This window comes from Dermochelys coriacea, chromosome 6 (genome assembly GCF_009764565.3).
Source record: "Dermochelys coriacea isolate rDerCor1 chromosome 6, rDerCor1.pri.v4, whole genome shotgun sequence".
Classification (NCBI taxonomy): domain Eukaryota; kingdom Metazoa; phylum Chordata; order Testudines; family Dermochelyidae; genus Dermochelys; species Dermochelys coriacea.
In genome coordinates this window covers 60,988,087-61,007,673 of record NC_050073.1, presented here as the reverse complement: position 1 = coordinate 61,007,673, position 19,587 = coordinate 60,988,087, and the positions used below count along the sequence as shown (strand labels likewise).

Genomic DNA, 19,587 nt, shown 5'->3' with positions numbered 1-19,587 from the left:
TCAATCATCATCAATAATCCATAAACAAGTAGAATTCAGAATGTGGATTAAGTGTAACAAATCTGTTGTTACCTGCCAACTGTGAAGTGCCTACTCTTCTGCACATCATGGCCATGCAGACCCCACAGAGACAGAAGGGATACAATTTAAATATTCTGCCTTCAAAAGCACAGACTCCCTAGTATGTGAGTTGAGAGAGAATCTCCAGTAGGTGTTAGCATTATAGAGTCTGTGACAAGTTGGGGGCAGTGGTACACATATACAAAACAGTTCATTACAGGATTATTCAGGGAGAGTGACAAATGATTGAGGCTAACTGTCCTAGCAGGGCTTAAAGAAACTCTGACCATGATGTTCTGAGTCACTAGGAAGTATCTGGAGAAGGAGAAGAGAGAATAAATATGTGTTTGACTGTCGAATTCCTCTGCCCTTGGCGGAATGAAGATGTCCTGGACTTGGAAACAATGATCTCATTTTCACTGAATTTTCTGAGGTTGACCACTGATTTTGGGAATCCATATGAGACCCCATTGGGCTGGTTTTGGAGCTGCAAATGCTCAGACCTTCTGAAAATGGATGCATTTCATATGAGATGGCACTATGTAAAATGTTGACCTTAACCTCACTGTGTTTTTATTTCTCCATCTGTTATGCAAAATTATTACCTATGTAGCACAGATAGTGGGGAATGGTGCTTTATAGACATGTGAGAAGAGATGTTCCCTGCTCCAAAAAATTTGCTACCTAAATGTAAAGACAAAAAATGCCTTAATACAAAAAATCTAAAATGGGGAGCGTATTTACCTAACTAACATGGGTGTTTGGTGTTTGTAAAGTGCTTTGAAATCCTCAAATGGATGGATGGTATAAAAATTGTTGTTTACAAACTTAACTCTGTGTTAACTAATGTTGTTAAAATGCAGAGAGAGAGAAATATCTCCCCTCCCCAACCCCCCAATATCCCCTACTACAGCAGCTGGTTCTTGGTGAGCTCATAGTACAGAGGGTATATTTACATCTAAACCCAGGGGAAAGTCCCACACTGTGAAGTCCAGATGAACAGTTTGTTAGGATATCACCCCATCAGTTGGGCAAGCACAGATCCCACATCTAAAGGGGATGGTATTCTGTCAGTGGAGAGTTTGTTTGTTTGGTCCTTGCTAGGCTCCAGAGAAATAGCCTTGAGGAAAGGACACCAGGATATATAATAGATCAAGGTCCTGTGTTTAGTTTATGCTCCACTAATGCTTCCAAATTTACCTTTCTTCTTACTGTAGTACTGGATAAATGAATACACCTCTACCTTGGGGATTGGAGTCTTCCACTCTGGCATCGAGATCTACGGCAGAGGTATGAAGTTTTCTTTTTAGTTACATCTGAGTCTGGAGGACAATCCTACTGATCTTACGATTTTTTATAAGAAAGGGGTGCCCTGGGTTGTGCCTTTTGGGGTGAGGAGGCTCTGAGGAGTGGAAATTCAATCAATTATTTTTAGACTGGGTGTCCAAAGTATGGTATGCAGCTCATGCAGTTCTATCATGGACCTTGCCAATAATCTCCTTTTCAATATAGACGTGCTGCAAAGCTAGAGTACTTTTTCTTGCCCGACATCCTGCTACAGCTTTGAAGAAGGGGCTGGGGAACATTATAGGCAAAAGCACTCCAGTGAAGCAAAGCGAGAGACACGCAGAGAATAGCTTTAAGGATAATACAGTTTCCCTTATTTTAATACATTTCCTAGTTCAGTATCTGAAGAAAGAATCCCAGAAAAATGGCTTTCTCACTGTCCAATGACATTGTCTCAGAAACTCAGTTATTTTGCATCAGTGAGAAAAATAAAATGTCAAAATTCAACCCTGCCAAAGACTTTCAGTTTCATAAGCCCCTGGAATGGCCTAAGGGGAAGGAGCACTTTACTAGATATTGAAGTTTACCCCAGAGAGATTTTGGTAAAATATAAGTCAGCTCATTAATTTATGCAGTGGGGAGTGAAGCTAAAAATGTTTAGAAATCACTTGCCTTCACTGAGGAATCAATATGAATAACTATTACGTTGCCTTTTAAAAGTAAGTATGAGTATGAGTAGCAGTGAGTATTTAATTCCAAAAAGGAAAGTATTATATATGAATGGCTATGCTTTTATGGCATTTCTAAAGGTCTTTTATGAACAAGCAGAGCATCATGACTTTGGTATCTGTCAGGGAGAGCACGTAAGAGAACATCTAATTGTTGAGATTTTAAACAAGGAGCTTTCAAAAAAATCATGTCTGAGGTCCTCTGGAACAATGTAGTTCAACAGATATGGCCATCTGAACTAGTCAAAATGCAAGTCACCCAGCAAGGTAGCAGTCAAAGCAATGTGAAAGAAGTAGCGATGAAAAAATTCCCATGCAGGGAGGGGGAAAGAAGCCTCACAACAATGGCTTTTAAGAATGCTGAGTTCCTGGACAGAACTGTGGCAGGTGTGGCCGAGGAGACCACAGGACAAATTATTATTATTTATTTATTAGGGTAGTGCTTAGGAGCTACCGGTGGAGGTACATACAGATTGTGCAAGAAACAGGGATATTAGCAAAGCAGCTATCAAAGCAAAGGAATCAAGGAGTACAAGCAAGAGTGAATAATTTGTGTTTCTTAGGATCTATGTCCAAAGGCAGCGTTCATGAATCGATTTGGATCTAATCTCAAGATTTGCAACATTTGTTAAATTTAAAATTTATTTCAGGGGTAGAGGTGACTATTTTGTAAAGAGACTTAAGAAGATAAGCCTTAGTCCTAACCTGGAGTACCCAGGACAGTGTTCAATAGCCCAGGGGAACAGATCCATTGCCTCAGTCCATTCAAAACTTACCTACAAAGGCAAGGAGCCTGTGGTGTTAATGAGACTACCACAAGTAAACTAGACCAAACCACAATCATTAAGGTGGCCCTCATAAAACTGGACGTTGGCATGGTGTTCAACAGACAGAGCCTGCTTAGAACAGAGCCATTCCAGATCCTATTGGAAGAGGGGATGTACCCTATGTGTGCAGTACCACCTGGAGAGTGGCCATCCCACTGCTCCTGAAAGTGAGGGAAGAACTGGAAAGGATGGAGAGGAATGGCACAATAAAGAGCAGAAATGAACCACTGGAGTGATGTGCCCCTGTAGTGTCATGAAACAAGGGGGAAAACTATTAGCACAGATCTAAAGATGCTCAATGAAACAGTAAGAAGGGAAAGAGATATTCTTCTCACCACAGAAGATATTATCCCCAAGTTAATGGGTACAACAGTGCTCTCTTCATTAGGCTTCAGACAAGTTCCTCTCCACCCCAACAGTACCAACTTTTCTGAAAAGCCATTCGGAAGATATTGCTCTTTGCTACCTCCCAGTCAGGGTCACAAGCAAAAATCTTCATATGGAAAAGGAGTGGGATTCTGTAAGGCCTGGAGAGAGTGGAAGCTTTTCTGGATGATGCTATAACTCCTAGGAAATCACAGAAAGAACATAGCATAATACAGTATTGCAACAAGTTCTGATGGCAATGTTACAACAAACCCAGCAACAGTTCTGATTGATAGAAGAGGGGGGAGGGCAGATCCAGGAAAAGTTTTCCAAAATTTTATTTAGCAAATTGGAGAAAATTCATACTTAACCCACCCTCAAAAAGCCAAGCTCTTTATGAACTCCTTAAAACAAAAAAGTTTCTATGTGGATCTGGAACCAAGCATAAAAACAAGCTTTTGAGGATCTAAAGAATCTATTAACCACATCCCAGGTACTGATATTTTATGATGTTTCCAAGTCTACAGACTCCACAGAGTCTGAGCAGAGTTCAGCTGCTATTGTGGGGTGCTAATAGGAACCTTTAGCATATTGTTCCTGATGACTTTCAGATCCTAAAACCAAAACAGAGAGAGAACATTTGGCAAGCATATGGGCATGTGAGAAGATCAAATGGTACATATTGGGTTGTGGCAGTTTCATGCTCAAGATGGACCACAAACCACTCAGACATTTAATAAACAGCAAAGATCTAGGAAAGGTGCCCCTTACACGCCAGAGATTTTTCATGCATTGTTTGAGAATTAAACCTATTGTAGAATATGTACCACGGAAATACTTTGCGGTGGCTGAGAATTGCCAGATCTAAGAGGCTTTCTTCTCTAACTGTTGGAATGCAGCCCAAAGCTTATCCAGCTTTAAACCAGGAGACCCAATCCTGATAAAACCACATGAGGAAGAATGTTGGACAACACCAGCTGTTGTCACTGGACGTAGCTGCAGCTTGAGATCCTACATGACTGAAACTGATGAAAGTACTCAGTACAGAAGAAAGAGGCAGCACCTCTGGTTGTTGGAAGGAAGGTTCTAGACTGGAGCTCTGCAGTGAAGCGGAGAGAGAGAGAGACAGAATAGTGTTAGGGGTAATTTTGTTTTTCCTTGTATGAATAAAGCTCCTTGTTCGGTGTTAGAAGAAAGTGTTTTTCTGTGATTTTTTTTTTCTTTTACCATTGCCACATGACCGATTACATGTTCCAGTATGCAATGGTCCATCTTGAACCAAGCAGCTTTTACAGTTGACTTGAGATGGAGCATGACATGATGGCTCCTGTAGTTTCCATAGGTCTGACCTGCATAAAGTGCAGCTGTAATTAGCACTGTTTTCTAAAAATCAGGTGCAGACTTTTGACTCCTGGTAAACTGCCTGTGTGTCCTTCTGCTGGGCAGTGTTTGGTAACCCTCTGCTCTACTGAAGAATGGAGGAGTTTTCTTAACTGGGTGTCAGTCCCATCACCTTCCTATATTACTTTAGGATTTCTTCACCTTAGTAATAAGCTTTGCTGCCACCTTGACTTGCTGACCAAATCCACTGAGGCCAACTCAGAGAGCCCCACACAGGGATTGCCTAGGACTATGGCCAACTAATAGTATTAGCAGAGATGGAGTATGATCAGGAATTGGGGTTGTGAGGGTATCCTGGGACTGATATATAACTGCAGCAGGAGGATGGATTTTAGTGCCTGATTGAAACTGACTCTGGCAACGGCCCTAACACCATTGCTGATGCTAAGCTATGCAGACAGCTGCTGTAGACTTTGCCTGATACAGCCTTCATTTGATTACTCACAGTCTCTTTCTTTCCTTGTCAGAATTTGCCTATGGAGGGCATCCTTATCCTTTCAGTGGGATTTTCGAGATCACACCTGGCAGTGCGGTAGAGCTTGGCGAGACCTTTAAGTTCAAGTAAGGGCCCTTCTCCACACACCCCTCATCTTGCCGTCATCAATGAGCTTATTTAGGGTCAACAGATCAGTCCTGCCTTGCCATTTTGAGTCTCATCTTCCCAGTACCTGCTCCCACCCCCACCATGTTTCCACCTGCTCCTGATTCAAAAGATGTCCAACAGGACTCTTGGTGTGGGTGAAGGGTGTGCACAAGGACATGGGGCAGTATATCTGAGAGAGTGCTCAGTGTTTTCCTCCTCTGTTTTCAAGTGCAGTTTGACATGAACACAGTTCTTTTTTGTAATTTGGTTGTTTTCTTTTTGTGCTCCAGTTTTGCCACTAAGCAAAATTCTGAGACTAGTACCTTGTTAGCTGCAGCAGAGCCAGTAGAAGGAGCACAAGAACATCACACATTGCTTTTTATGCTTTCCACAAAACCAGAGCTATTGGAAGTTTTCTCTTTTGTCTGCTCCCTTTTGACAGAGTGGGAATATATTACTTTCTAGAGCAGAAGTGGGAGGATTTTAGATGCCCCATTATAAAATATTCAAGGTGATCAGATTTTGGGACTGTGGCTCAGGTAATGGAAGATGGAGCCTGTCTTCCCTAGATCACTGATTCAAATTTGGCTCAGAAGAAATTGACTGACTGCAGGATTTTACCCTCTGAGATCCATGGCCTATGTCAAATGAACTTTGTGGGGGTGGAGAATTTTCAATCCAGTTCTTACTGTCAGAAGTCCACATCACAAAAACCACCACCACAAATGGCACACTTCTTGGTGGTCTCAGCTGATGGATCCCTGACTGAATGGGTAAAGAAGTGGTCCCTGCAGCTCAGAGTTAAGGCAGTTTTGCAGGGTAGTGTGTAGGGAAGGTCTCAGTGCCGTTGCCTGGGCTGTACCTGTTTTTGTGGATAAATAGAGGACGTTAGCTTGCAGTGTTGTCATTTAGGAACTTTTCACTAGCACTATGTACATGTAAACCAATTCTGCCAACTTTAAAGCCTAAATGACGACTTGCCAGTGTCTTGTTTTCTCTCTCTTTAGCCTGTGTCCATTCAATCTTTTTCACGGTGTCTTCCCACGTTTCCTGTTTTTTTGTTTTTAAACTAGAGAGTCCGTTGCTTTGGGCACCACTGACTTCACAGAAGAGGATGTGGATAAGATTATGGAGGAGCTGGGCAAGGAGTACAAGGGCAACGCGTACCATCTCATGCACAAAAACTGCAATCACTTCTCCACTGCTCTGGCAGAGGTTGGCACAGCTATTTTCTACTTGTCTTTACTGTTTCAAGACCCACAGCAATGCTCATGTGGGAACTGGGGCCAGCACAGCCATAACCAAATCTCTGATCTCTGGCTTTAACCCTCCTTGTGATGTTGCAAAAGTCCTTTGCTGTTCTTAAGCTTTCAAAAGCATGCAGTCAGGATGGTACTGAGGTCCAATACAGCAGGTTAATTGCAAGTAGGTATTGTCTGTATTGCTCACCTATAACTTTTGTATCTGTGGTAAAGAGGTGGGTACTGAAGTAGTGCTATAGGGCAGGGGTACCTGCACTCTGGCACATTGTATTGGCTACTTAACAGGAACTGGAAGGCCATACTTAAGTAGCATTGAGATACAGGACGGTCAGGGAGCAGTGGGAGAGTCCTAGAGGGGAAATATATAAGCTAAAGGCTAATTAAGGTGTAGTTCCCTGTAGACTAGAGAAGGCGGCTGCAGGTTAATTGGAGCACCTGCAGTCAATTAAGGCCCTGTTAGGAACTTAATAAGACCCCCTGCTTCAGGCAGACGGAGAAGAGGAGGAAGGAGAGAGGACTGGAGCTTGGAGGAGTGCTGTGAGACTTGGAAAATCAGAGAACTGAAATAAGGGGGACCCTGCCCAGTAGGAGAGGGAGACTCCTTCCCCAGCATCTAAGGATTGGAGGTACCCCACCCAAAGGGGGAAGAAGGTAAGAACACAAAGGGGTTGAGAGGGGCTGGGGCTCAGAATGAGGAGCAAACCCAGACCCCTCCCCCACTTACCTCCTGGGCCACTAGCGGGGCCATTGATGCCCCAAGAACGGGGCAAGGGGTGGCATCTTAGCTCCCCGCCAAGAAAAGTGCAGGACCCACCAGACTAACATTGGCCATCTTGTCACAGCATGTAAATGTACATAATTTTTAAAAGCAATCTTAAATTGCCCATGCAACCTTAATTCAGTCCCCTTGTGCAGATGCCTTATAGTATGTGATCATGTAATTAAAGCCTGTTTTTTACTACAGGACCCCAGTCTCATTCAGTAAATGGGTAGTTATTCAATATTTCTTTTTATCCTCTGCATTCCATGTATGACCCCAAATCTTATTTACCACACACTATCCAAACCCTGCAATGAAGACTGATTTACTGACTTCCTCATGGACTTTTCTATGGTACTCAACACTGTAGTATCCGAGTGCTTCACACATATTAATGAATTTATGTTCACAACACCCTTATCTCCATTTTACAGGTGGGGAGCTGAGGCACAGAGTGATTAAGGTAAAAAAGCACCCCCTAATTGTGGATGCCTGATTTGAGACACCCAGGACTTAATTTTTTAGAGTGCTTAGCATTATAGAGCACTTCATATGTTCAAAGCACAGCTTCAGTTACGGCTGTGAGTACTCAGTGCTTCTGCAAATCAGACACAGGGTCTCAAGTCAGGCACCCAGAAAATGAGAAACACACAATTAGTGCCTACTTGTGTAAAGTTTGGTTTAACTGACTTGCCCAGCACCATACAGGATCTCTGTGGCAGAGACAGAGAGACTCCAGTTCTCCAGTCAACTGCCTTAACTGTGAAATTTTTCTCTTCCTGCAATCCCCTATCTGATTCACTATATGCCTTCCAACTTTTGCAACAGATGAAGCAGAGATCCTATAGACAAAAGTCTCTGTCACTACACAGTTTTGATTGATCCCCACAGCAGGTCCATCTTGTGCATTGAATAAGGCAGGGGTCTTGTGGGAAAATGGTATAGAGTCATAGATTTTAAGGTCAGAAGAGACCATGATGATCCTCTAGTCTGACCTCCTGCACAACGCAGGCCACAGAATGTCACCCACCCACTCCTGTAATAAACTCCTAACCTATGTCTGAGCTATTGAAGTCCTCAAATCGTGCTTTAAAAACTTCAAGGAGCAGAGAATCCTCCAACAAGTGACCCGTGCCCCACGCTGCAGAGGAAGAAGAAAAACCCCCAGGGCCTCTGCCAATCTGCCCTGGAAGAAAATTCCTTCCCGACCCCAAATATGGTGATCAGCTAAACCCTGAGCATGTGGGCAAGACTCGCCAGCCACCTAGGAAAGAATTCTCTGTAGTAACTCAGATCCCACCCCATCTAACATCCCATCACAGGCCATTGGGCATTTACCGCTAATAATCAAAGATCAATTAATTGCCAAAATTAGGCTATCTCATCATACCATCCCCTCCATAAACTTATGAAGCTTAGTCTTGAAGCCAGGTACGTCTTTTGCCCCCACTGCTCCCTTTGGAAGGCTGTTCCAGAACCTCTCTCCTCTGATGGTTAGAAACCTTTGTCTAATTTCAAGTCTAAACTTCCTGATGGCCAGTTTATATCCATTTGTTCTTGTGTCCACATTGGTATTGAGCTTAAATAATTCTTTTCCCTCCGTGGTATTTATCCCTCTGATATATTTATAGAGAGCAATCATATCTCCTCTTAGCCTTCTTTTGGATAGGCTAAACAAGTCTACCTCTTTGAGTCTCCTTTCATAAGACAGGTTTTCCATTCCTCGGATCATCCTAATAGCCCTTCTCTGTACCTGTTTCAGTTTGAATTCATCCTTCTTAAACATGGGAGACCAGAACTGCACACAATATGCCAGATGAGGTCTCACTAGTGCTTTGTATAATGGTACTAACACCTCCTTATCTCTACTGGAAATACCCCGCCTGATGCATCCCAAGACCGCATTAGCTTTTTTTCACGGTCATATCACATTGGCAGCTCATAGTCATCCTGTGATCAACCAATACTCCGAGGTCCTTCTCCTCCTCTGTTACTTCCAACTGATGAGTCCCCAGCTTATAACAAAAATTCTTGTTATTAATCCCTAAATGCATGACCTTGCACTTTTTCACTATTAAATTTCATTCTATTACTATTACTCCAGTTTACAAGGTCATCCAGATATTCCTGTATGATATCCCGGTCCTTCTCTATATTGGCAATACCTCCCAACTTTCAGTCATCCGCACACTGTATTAGCACACTCCCACTTTTTGTGCTGAGGTCAATAATAAAAAGATTGGTCCCAAAACCAATCCTTGAGGAACTCCACTAGTAACCTCCCTCCAGCCTGACAGTTCACCTTTCAGTATGACCCATTGTATTTTCCCCTTTAACCAGTTCCTTATCCACCTTTCAATTTTCATATTGATCCCCATCTCTTCCAATTTAACTAATAATTCGCCCTGTGGAACCATATCAAATGCCTTACTGTGCTCATTTAATTAAAAGCGGTGTCATAATTGTGAGAATCAAAGGTTAATTTAGGATGGAGCTGGTGACTGGCTGACACACATCCAGATTCTCAATGGTTCTGGTCCATGTTGCCAATTGAAAGAGAGAAGATTCAGTATCCATTATATACATTTTATTAGTGTTAATAAACAAATATAAAATCAAGAAAGCATATCGCTAAAAGGAAACTTCTATTAATGCTGCTAAATTGAATTAAGAAATACAATTACCAAATCAACAAATTAACAGCAATATTGGTTGGTAGTCAAATCATCAGATTTATTTTATACAACAGCTAATCTTATAAATCATAAAAATGAATCTCAGGAGATGGTTGTCTGTTTGCTTTTAAGTTCCAACTAAAGAACTTCATCCAAGGCAGTGCAAAAGAAATTTGACAACTCTTATTTACCAATTTACATCTGACAGTTTTAAAGTGTTTTAGTTCTCTATACAGAACATGGAACATGCATTCAATAAATAGCTTTTAAGAGACTGAGTTCAGGGTTGTTTAAACTTTCTTTCCAGTTCCTTCTCCATGTGAACTTTCTATGCACTCATACACATATGCACACACACAGCCATACTTTCATATTCTAAAATGCTAAAAAAAGGCTGGGACATCTTCCAATTAATAAAATAAGACAAAAACAGAAAAAGGAAAAATAAAATACTTAACCGGATTTGAACTCTTTAGCTCTCATGGTCTTTGGACTAGGATGGAATAGGAGCTGGAGCTGCAGTCAGGGAACCAGATGATGATGTAGCTGGTACAGTGCTTGGTGCTGGGAGACTGGGCAAAAGTTGGTGGAGTCTTTGTTCTCTTCACTTCCTTTCCCCAAAGGTGGCCTGCTTTGTATACCAGGAGTGTCAGTCTTCCCTTGGCTGGCTCATTGAGCTGATGGACAAAGGCCCATGGCTTTAACCTTAATTTTTATAGTTTGTGATTTTTGCTCACGCTACCTTACAGCGCCTCTCCCTAAGGTCTTTGGACAAATCAGGCATGAAATATACCTTGATCAGAGGTTAGGTAATTTTTAGGCCAGCATCAGTTTGAAAAAGCACTGCTTAAGCCAGCAGTTTTAAAAATATTTATTGTTGCATAACGCAAGCACTATGGGGGTGAGTTTGTCACCCCGAAAAATATCCAAAATGGAAGAAGCGCAAGACCCGTTTTGAGGAAGTTAACCTATCTCTCTCTTCGCTGACCCTTCAGGGCAGAAAGCCTTCGCTGACATCTTGCACCAACTTTACCAAAAGTGAGGGCTCAAAATTCAGTAAAAATAGCTGGTTGCAAAGACCTGAGCAAAAACACCAGCCTCTCAACATCCATCAGCAGCATTAAAATTACATGTGGATATCTTCTGACAGATGTCTTTGACTTTTCTGGTAAACATGATGATTTGGCAACCTTCCTATTTTTAAAATGGGTGACAGGTCATGCAGCTTATCTCTTTGCAAATTTCAGTCTTCTAGGGGAAAGACTTTTTAAAGCTTCTTAAGATAAATCCCATTTAAACTAAAAATAATTAAAGCTTATATAAAGTCTGTATTTTCATATATGTTATTTCTCTCTCAAATTGCACACGCACAAGGGGGCCAAAATAAGGTTGTGCAGGCAACTTTAATTTTGGCATTTCCTAATTTTTGACTGCTTGATTTAATATTCTTTTCATGTGGGTTTTAATGAACTTCCTATTAAAGTTTAATAATTAAACAAACAAACTGAAAAAACAAATTCTATCATGTGGAACCATACTGACCACCCACGGGACTCATCAGCAGGGTTTGGATCTTTGCATTCACAGCAAAGGGCAGTAACTAGTAGCAGTAGTAGGCTATCATCTTCTGTATAGACCAGTCAGTGGAGGGTGGCAGAGAAACACACTTTGCCAGTAGGTGTCACAGACATTGGCTGAGAGCAGACAATTTAGAGATTCAGGACTCCTGGGTTCAATTTCAGGTTCTGAAGGGGTATGTAATCTTGGTATTATAGACCCTTATGCCCCAGCCTGTCTCTTTCCCCCTTACTGCTATCTATCACACCCCAACTCTCACCCTTCTGCTCTTATCCACCCCCAAATCTCTACCCACCCTCCTTCTATGCTCCTACTACACCTTGCCTCCAGCTCTCCTCCCCTTATTCAAGCCCCTATCCCCTGGCTTCTGTCCCCTCACTCCTCTGAGACTATGTACCCTCCAATTTACTCACCCCTTTTGCTTCATCCATCCCTCTCCCCTTCTGTTCTTATCCAGCCCCCCCCCCCCCCCCCCCCAAAGAGCCTCCTCTTCATCTGAGGCAGACCAAAGCATCTATTTAATAATGCATAGCTACATTATGCAAAAGTGAAGGACTGGAAGTAAAGAAGAATATCCAAGAAAAAAGTTGATGTGGGGATTTAGGTCAGCAGAATGTAATTACTTGCTCAAACTGGGATTTGACTAGGGACACCAGGTTGAACACACAGCCCCATGCAAAAAATCCCCAGGGAGCTCAAGTGGGTACATGTGGTCAGGACCTCTCTTGCTACCATTCATCCAAGGGATGGCACTTTCAGGAGTACTGTGCCTTTACACCGTGCTTGGCATTGACTCACTTCTGACATGGAGGGAAGAGTGCTACCTACTGAATCATCAATGCCACTTCCTACAGCAGCTTGGCATTCCTTGGAGGCAGTGTGGCCTAATGGATAGTACATTGGACTGGGATTCTGGAGACCTTGGTTCTATTCTTGGTGCTGCTGCTGACTTGCTGCGAGACCTTAGGGAAGTCTCTTCACTGCTGTATGCCTCAGTTTCCACATGTATAAAAAGGGAATAATGATACTGACCTCCTTTGACTGGCATTTTGAGATCTACTTATAATAAGAGCTAGATATTACTCCTGCTTCTACTACTACTACTATTATTACTATCTGTCAGGCCAATACTACTTGGGATATTTGATGAGATCACAGCCTGTGGTGCTCTCAGTGCAGACAAAATCAGGGGTAGCACTATGAAGCTAGGGAAAGAACTATCTTATCCAGAAGGAGTGAGCTGAGAGAGCCTAAAAGCCAGTTGGCAATGTAAGAGTTAACATTTAGTTTTCACAAACATGGTTGGTGGACCTCATGGGTCAGATGGACAGCCATGTGCTAGCTGACTGCGTCTGGCCTTCTTAATTTCCTCATTTGGCTGTGACCCTGTTAATTAGTGTCCATACAGATGTTACTCAGTTGGCTGATTGGCTGGAAGTTTGGAGGCTACCATCTGGTCACGTGGACTGAAGGCAGACTCCATGGCATGTTAAGTAGGCAGAGGTCATGTTGCCACAGAGGGAGGACAGAAAGAAGTAGGAGCTCTGTTCTCCCCATGGAGGATGGGTTAGGTTCTGAGTCCCATCTTAATAAAACACCCACTCTTCCCTTTGTTTGGGCTCAGCTGATTGATTGGGCTCCCTCAGACAGAAACCCAGTTACAATCTGAGATGGGCTTGAGCTACCACATTCAGATTTGGATCCAGTTTCTGAACACTCGATAGTTGAGAGATAAAGGCGGTATGTGCGTTGATTTCAATCTCTCTCTCATTACAGTAGGACAGATTTACTTTTAACAAGGCCTCAGCTTGACTTACCTTGCCTTTTCATGCCCACCGTTGTTTGTGGATGCAAATAATGTCGATGTTAGGGGGCTTTGATGCAGTTGATGTCAATGTTGGGGGGCTTATTCCTTCACCCACTTACTTCCCTGGTCCTTCTCGCATGAACAGAGAGCAACAATACCCAAAGTCCAAAGGTGCAAACAATTCAATATTTATTGGGGTGAACTTCCAGCAAGCATGATTCCAGTTTCCTTCCTTAGTGTCCCCCTTCCCAGCTCTGACACCACAGAGCCTTACCTGTGGCCCTGTTCCCATTCCTTCCCTTAGCAGGACATGATTCCAATTCCCCCCCCCCCCCATTCCCTGTTCCCATTCCCTCCACCCCAACTTCCTGATTGACTGCAGACTATATAGTAAAACTTGAGTTCTGCTTAGCTATACCTCAACCAATCATTTTACTGAAATTTAACTAACCAATCCTAACATATTGTAACATGATTATTTAACCAATTAGTTTACACCCAGCAAAATTAATTATACAGCAGACAGAAACAATCTTGTTTCCAGACAGAGATTATACAGGCAAACAATAGGGAAATGGGGACTACAGTGATAGAACAACAAAGAAATGAGGATTTCACATCTCGGCTATTGATAAGTGAGTTCTTGCCGGACAGGATGCTTTCAAACTAAGTTTCCTTTTACATCTTCTAGGCTCTTCCCTTTCTCTGGAGGCAATAGGCATTATCAGGACAGGACTGTATTCTTAACAGCCCAACAGCACCTTATTTCAATGTGACTAGTTTGGAATGTGAGGATGTGACCGGTCGCTTCGCAGCTTACGGCTGCCTCTGCTGCTTAGCCAAAGATTTTAGCCTAAGCACAGGGCCTCAGACTGTCATAGTAAGAGAAGGACCTTACACCGGCAGACAGTGATTTTGATTCTTTCTTTTATATCTCTATAACTAGCCAAGTGATAAGAATACACCTAAATTCTTAGAGTATAGGCCTTTACAGACAGGCCTGAATATCTATATTCTAACAGTCATTTAGCTGTCTAACTACTGGACTGCACCCACATATTAGGCATCTAAATGATTCTAGCTGCAACCCAGATCCCACCTAGCTGCCCCTATTGGTACCTTCATGGTTCATCTGGGAAGGGAGTGGGAAATTAGTGAATGTGGCAGCCTCCAGCAGAGATTTTCAGATGTGAATGTGCAAGCAAACTGCCACATTATTGTTAATAACCTGGTTCCCTTTCAAATTTTTCTAGGGCAGAGGCAAGTCTTAAACTGTACAAAAGTGTGCTCTATGATCCTTATGACAGATCATGCGTGACTGCTCCAAACTGTCCCTTTTGATGATACATCCTCAAGCTGATGTCCATATAATTAGGTACTAGATTGAGAACCACGAACTGGTTTTAATTTTAAAGGACATTTATGTTGGAAGTACGCTGCAGTGACAGAAGGGCCAGTGCTTGGTTCATGTATTGGTCCTTTGCTCCCTGCTCTTGAAAGGGGAATGATTTTCTTTCTGATTTGTATGCGTAACTTATCTGAAGTGCCACAGAAAAGGTCACAACCTTTTGCATCTTGTAGCAGCCTCCCAGCTTGGAGTTATTTATCTGTCTTACAGTTGCTTGAAACCCTCCTGCTGCCGCTTTTTTTTAAATAATGGGGGAAGCAGGAAAAGGCTGAATCAGTCAATCCAACCAGGTCAGGTCTCCCGGGGCACAGACAGAGAATCCCTGATAGCTATTGGGCCAAACGCTGCTCACGTATGCCTATGTGAATGGGCAATAATTATGCTTAAATCAATGATAGCAGAATTCAGCTGCGTGGTTGAGAAACTTGTTCTGAAAGAGCTCTCTGGGATGCTGAGGTGAGAGTTCAGCAACCCAGATCGCCTCCTAAATTATCACATTTTTTTTTAAACCTAGAGAGACTATTTAAAGAGACTGAAACTGATCCTGAAGTTAGCACATTTGGTTCAAACTCCCATGCGATTATTCTTTTGAAGTCTCTATATTTCTAAGACTATCAAGATTTGATTGGTAAAAATCACTTGTGGGAAGCAGTATCATCCCAGTGCCAGATTCCCTTCTTACCATGCTTGTTTTTTCCCTCCTTTTGCACTTGCTTCTGCCTTTTTCCTCCTTTATTCCTCCACTCACAAGCCAGTAGGTTCCCATCTGTCGAGCATCATTATGGCGTGGACTAGTGGAATGATTAAGTGGAACCTGGCAAGGTTCAGAAGTTTGGTTTGGATTAGCACCTTGAGGCTGAACTGTTGGAACAAATTCATGCACCTTCACAGACTTCAGTGGTGTTGCACTTCCTGACTCTATCCTTAGCAAAAATTCCAGTATGCTCCACTGAAAGTTTCCAAATGCTCCCTCTTCTGTCTCTACTGGATTTCTTTGGAAATCTAGGAACCAGTAGACCAAAGAGCTGCTTTGCTTTGTTCCAAAATTGGCCAAATGGAAAAGTAGTGTAGGGATGTGGAAAGCATCCATTTCCTTCCCATGTATGCCTTGGCCACCTCTCGACAGTCTATGGCAGTGTTAATCCTCCCCTCCCTATCTGAAATTCTTCATCATGTGATCACACCTCCCTCACACCCAAATTGGATCAGGAAGTGGAGCCAAAGAGTAGTTTCTTAAATGGGCGGTGGGGAATGGTATTGAGGAATTAGTTCTCTGCTGATGCCTGACTCTGGAGTTGGACAGGATCATGGAGAGGCAATTTAGAAAGATACTTTGGCTGGTGGGCCATGGGTGCGTTTATGGAGCTGGTTCTAGAGACGGTGAATGTAGTGTCCACTTTGGCGATCAAAGCTCTGGGACTAAGAGTAGTGGCAATAGTTACTTTTTTTTGTTTTTGTTTTTGTTTTTTAAAGGGTTGAGAGTGATGAAAATCTCACGGATGAGGAGTGTCTTCTTGGGGAGAATAAAAGAAAAGTGACTGAACAAACTTGTGTCCTACTAGGCAGTTCTCACAATGTCACAAGACCAAGGTTGCTCAGACATGCTTGGGGCCATAGCTACTGGCTCATGCAGACTCTGGATTCTCACTATTAATTGGGAATGAGACAATTAGAGTTCAGAGGTCTGATTTAAAGAAGCATTCAAAAGCTTGGCTGCTTATCTGCTAGCCTGTGGGTGGTAGCTTCTTTTGTTTTATCTGTCTTACTCCATAAAAGGAACTTAATTGCTTCTCCTATTTCGTCCGGCTAGCACGCTTCTCAGCCCCAGCTAGGTCTTGCCCACAGATCAAAGACATGCTTGCCTACAGATCAAAGACGTGCTTGCTGGCAGCTACCAACACCAACAGGAATGGAAGGAGAGTGCGTATGAGGTCAGCAGTTAGAACGTGAAATTGTGAGCTGGGGTTCCTGTGTTCTATTGCCTCTGCCGCTGACTCACTGTGCGGCAATGGACAAGTTTGCTAAACTTCTGTGTCTCCATTTTCTCATCTGTAAAATGGTGATAATAATACTTCCCTCTTTCATGGGCATAGTGTGAGGCTTAATTATCTGCAGTGCATCAGATCCTCTGACAGGTGCTTTAAGGGGCAAAGTATATATTTTTTTATTAGATAGCCTTAGTTGGCTGCCAGAAGAAAGAGAGAGACTCCTAAGCCCCTGAACTGGTTTAGTTCAATCTGCAGTAAAATAGTTCAATGTCCTTACTAGGGCTGAACGGTATGGTGAGATTCCAAGCTTGTCAGAACCAGTTACCACTGAGCTTCATAGCTAAAAATCTTTTGTGAGTTTTGGTTCAGCAGATTCAGCATCACCTCACTCAGAGCATCCTGCTATGAGGGTTAGCCCAGAAGCTCACAAAGGCAGTTGGGTTCTCTGAACTTTGGTAAACATCCAAACCCCAAATTATTTGGGGTCGTCATCCTTGGCAACACTTACTTTGAAATTACTAAGATAATGGCAAATGGAGTCTGAATGAGGGATTATGCAGGGTATTGCAACCTGAGGGCTAACATGAGTGTTAGCATGCAGGTGTTAAACTAGCAGTCTAGTGGACAGGGTGCTGCTAGTGGCTGGCAGCATGTTAAGATTATCAAGATTATGGGGGCAGATGGAGCCAGCTTGGGCAGGCTCACCTGATGAAAGCATGCAAATGGAATCTTAGGAGGAGGAATCTGTATGCAGTGTTGTAGCCATGTCAGTCCCAGGATATGAGAGAAATAAGGTGGGTGAGGGTCCAATAAAAGATATTACAACTTCTGTTGGTGAGAGGCACAAGCTTTCAAGCTACACAGAGCTCTTCTTCAGGTCTGGGAAAGGTACTCCGAGCGTCACAGCTCAAGGTACAAGGTTGAACAGATAGTTTAGCATAAGCAGTTATCACATATTCTAAGGGACCATTCAAGGTGAAGTGGCTCATTAACACCTGTGTAATCATAGCACAGAAAGTGGGTTACAGATTGTTAAAATAAACCATACATTCAGTGTCTGTATTAAGACCATGATTTTTCATGTCTAGCAAAGTTATGAATTTAAGCTCCCAGGCTTGTCTCTTCAAAGTGTTGTGCAGGTTTCCTCTGTGTAGCTGGAAAGCTCGTCTCCCTCACCAACAGAGGTTGGTCCAATAAAAGATATTCCCACACTTACCTTGTCTCTGGGAACTATCTGGTGATTCCTGATGCTATATGATTTTCAGGTGGAGCCATATCCAGATAGGATACAAGATTTTGTCCCCCACCCCATCCCTGTAATTCTGGGCAAAGGTCTCTCTTTTGATAAGTGGTGGTGTGTGGCAGGGAGGGGGGTGTAAGTCTGTCACTGGTTGATAGAATCATGATGGACAGGTTTGTGCCTTATAATTGGAGCCATGGAGGAGTGGGAGTTAAGGAGTCTTAAGATGCCTGTTATGTGGACAGGTGAAGTTATGTTTTTTGCTTTCAGTGTGGGGGGGTAAATCAGTCATCCTTCATAAGGGTGGTTGGAGCCATGTTGGGATGGGGCAATTTGTTCTATTGGCAGGTGGAGGGTAGAGCTGTGCTGAGGAGCTGATGGCTGAGCATACTAATTGGCCTCTTGCTATCTGTATTTCCTTTCTAAACCAAGGCAAACCTGCTGCTGTGTGCAACAAACTTACCGCAGTGTTCTGATTTCCTTAAAAACTGTTTGATTGTCAGCAAGGCAGGTCTGCTGCATCAAGGAATGGTCAAACAAGAAAGCCGCTTTTTAGCCATCAGTGAAAATTCAACTCCAAAGCTTCCCAGACCCACACTTAGCAGAGTGCAAGCTCTAACTTTATTATTAGTTAGGAAACAGGAAGCCTATAATATCCTGGAAGTCACTGGAGAGATCAGAGCTGGAATGGGAGTGTGGATTACTTCTGAATGCACCCATGTCCGATTTTGAAAATGCAACTGCTTTTGGAAGCTGAACTTGAGCATATCCCAGTCATAGTATTCAAGGTTTCTTCAGCTGTAATTACTGTTGGTTTGTTCTGCAAAGATGAGGCCCATGGGATGCGTTTGTGGGAATGGCATTTTGTTCAGCAAACACTTATGAGCTATTCTGGTTAAAGGTTGGCAGGAGGCAGAGACAGTTAGGATGAGGGATGGGCAGCAGGAAGAAATAACGGAAACAAAGAATGTCAGCAAGTGATTGCTTGCTTTGTGCCTGGTCCAATATCCGCTGAAGTGAATGGAAAAAACTCCAGCTTACTTCAGTGGGCTTTGGATGTGGCTAGCTGTGGGTAGGAGCTGTATATTTTTTCTTAGTTTAAGTACCATGATGATTTACAGCATTCCATAGAAGCTCATTAATAATGACATTCTGTATCCATAAATTCCTCCTGCAGTTTCAATTGGAGGTGATTTTTCTTTATTTCCTGCCATAAGGTTGTGTAGCTTTGCTGTTGAAAACAGCAGCTGTTTTATTTCAGGTCTGGCTACAGTAAAGCAGTGAAATGAGCAGATTTCTAGGAATAGCTTCTATTATCAGTTTAAGTTTATGAAGCATTTTAGGATTCCTTGGGATGAAATATGCTATATAAAAGTCTAAAAGATTATTCTTCATCACTAACCTTTCCACTCTTGGCTGCACTGAGTGATTCTCTCAGCTCAATGAAAATGATTAACAGATAAATGGTTCAGAGAGGGCAACAAAGATGATTAAGGGTATGGATCAGCTGACATACAAGGAGAGACTAAAAAGATTAGAGCTGTTCAATTTAGTCATAGACATGAGGGCCAGAATGGACTATGGTGATCACTTGGTCAGACCTGCACATCGCAGGCC

At 42.7% G+C, this 19,587-nt stretch overlaps 1 protein-coding gene across 4 annotated transcripts in view; it reads left to right on the top strand.

The window, feature by feature from the left end:
• LOC119856657 (deubiquitinase DESI2-like) overlaps window positions 1–19,587 on the top strand; it is a 79,534-nt gene that overhangs the window by 39,540 nt on the left and 20,407 nt on the right. For all 4 annotated transcript variants that reach the window (XM_038404459.2, XM_043517482.1, XM_043517484.1 and 1 more), the window contains 3 exons: window positions 1,278–1,350; window positions 5,137–5,230; window positions 6,326–6,467. In XM_038404459.2, the coding sequence (XP_038260387.1) occupies window positions 1,278–1,350; window positions 5,137–5,230; window positions 6,326–6,467 (309 nt within the window). The remainder of the gene's footprint in view (window positions 1–1,277; window positions 1,351–5,136; window positions 5,231–6,325; window positions 6,468–19,587) is intronic.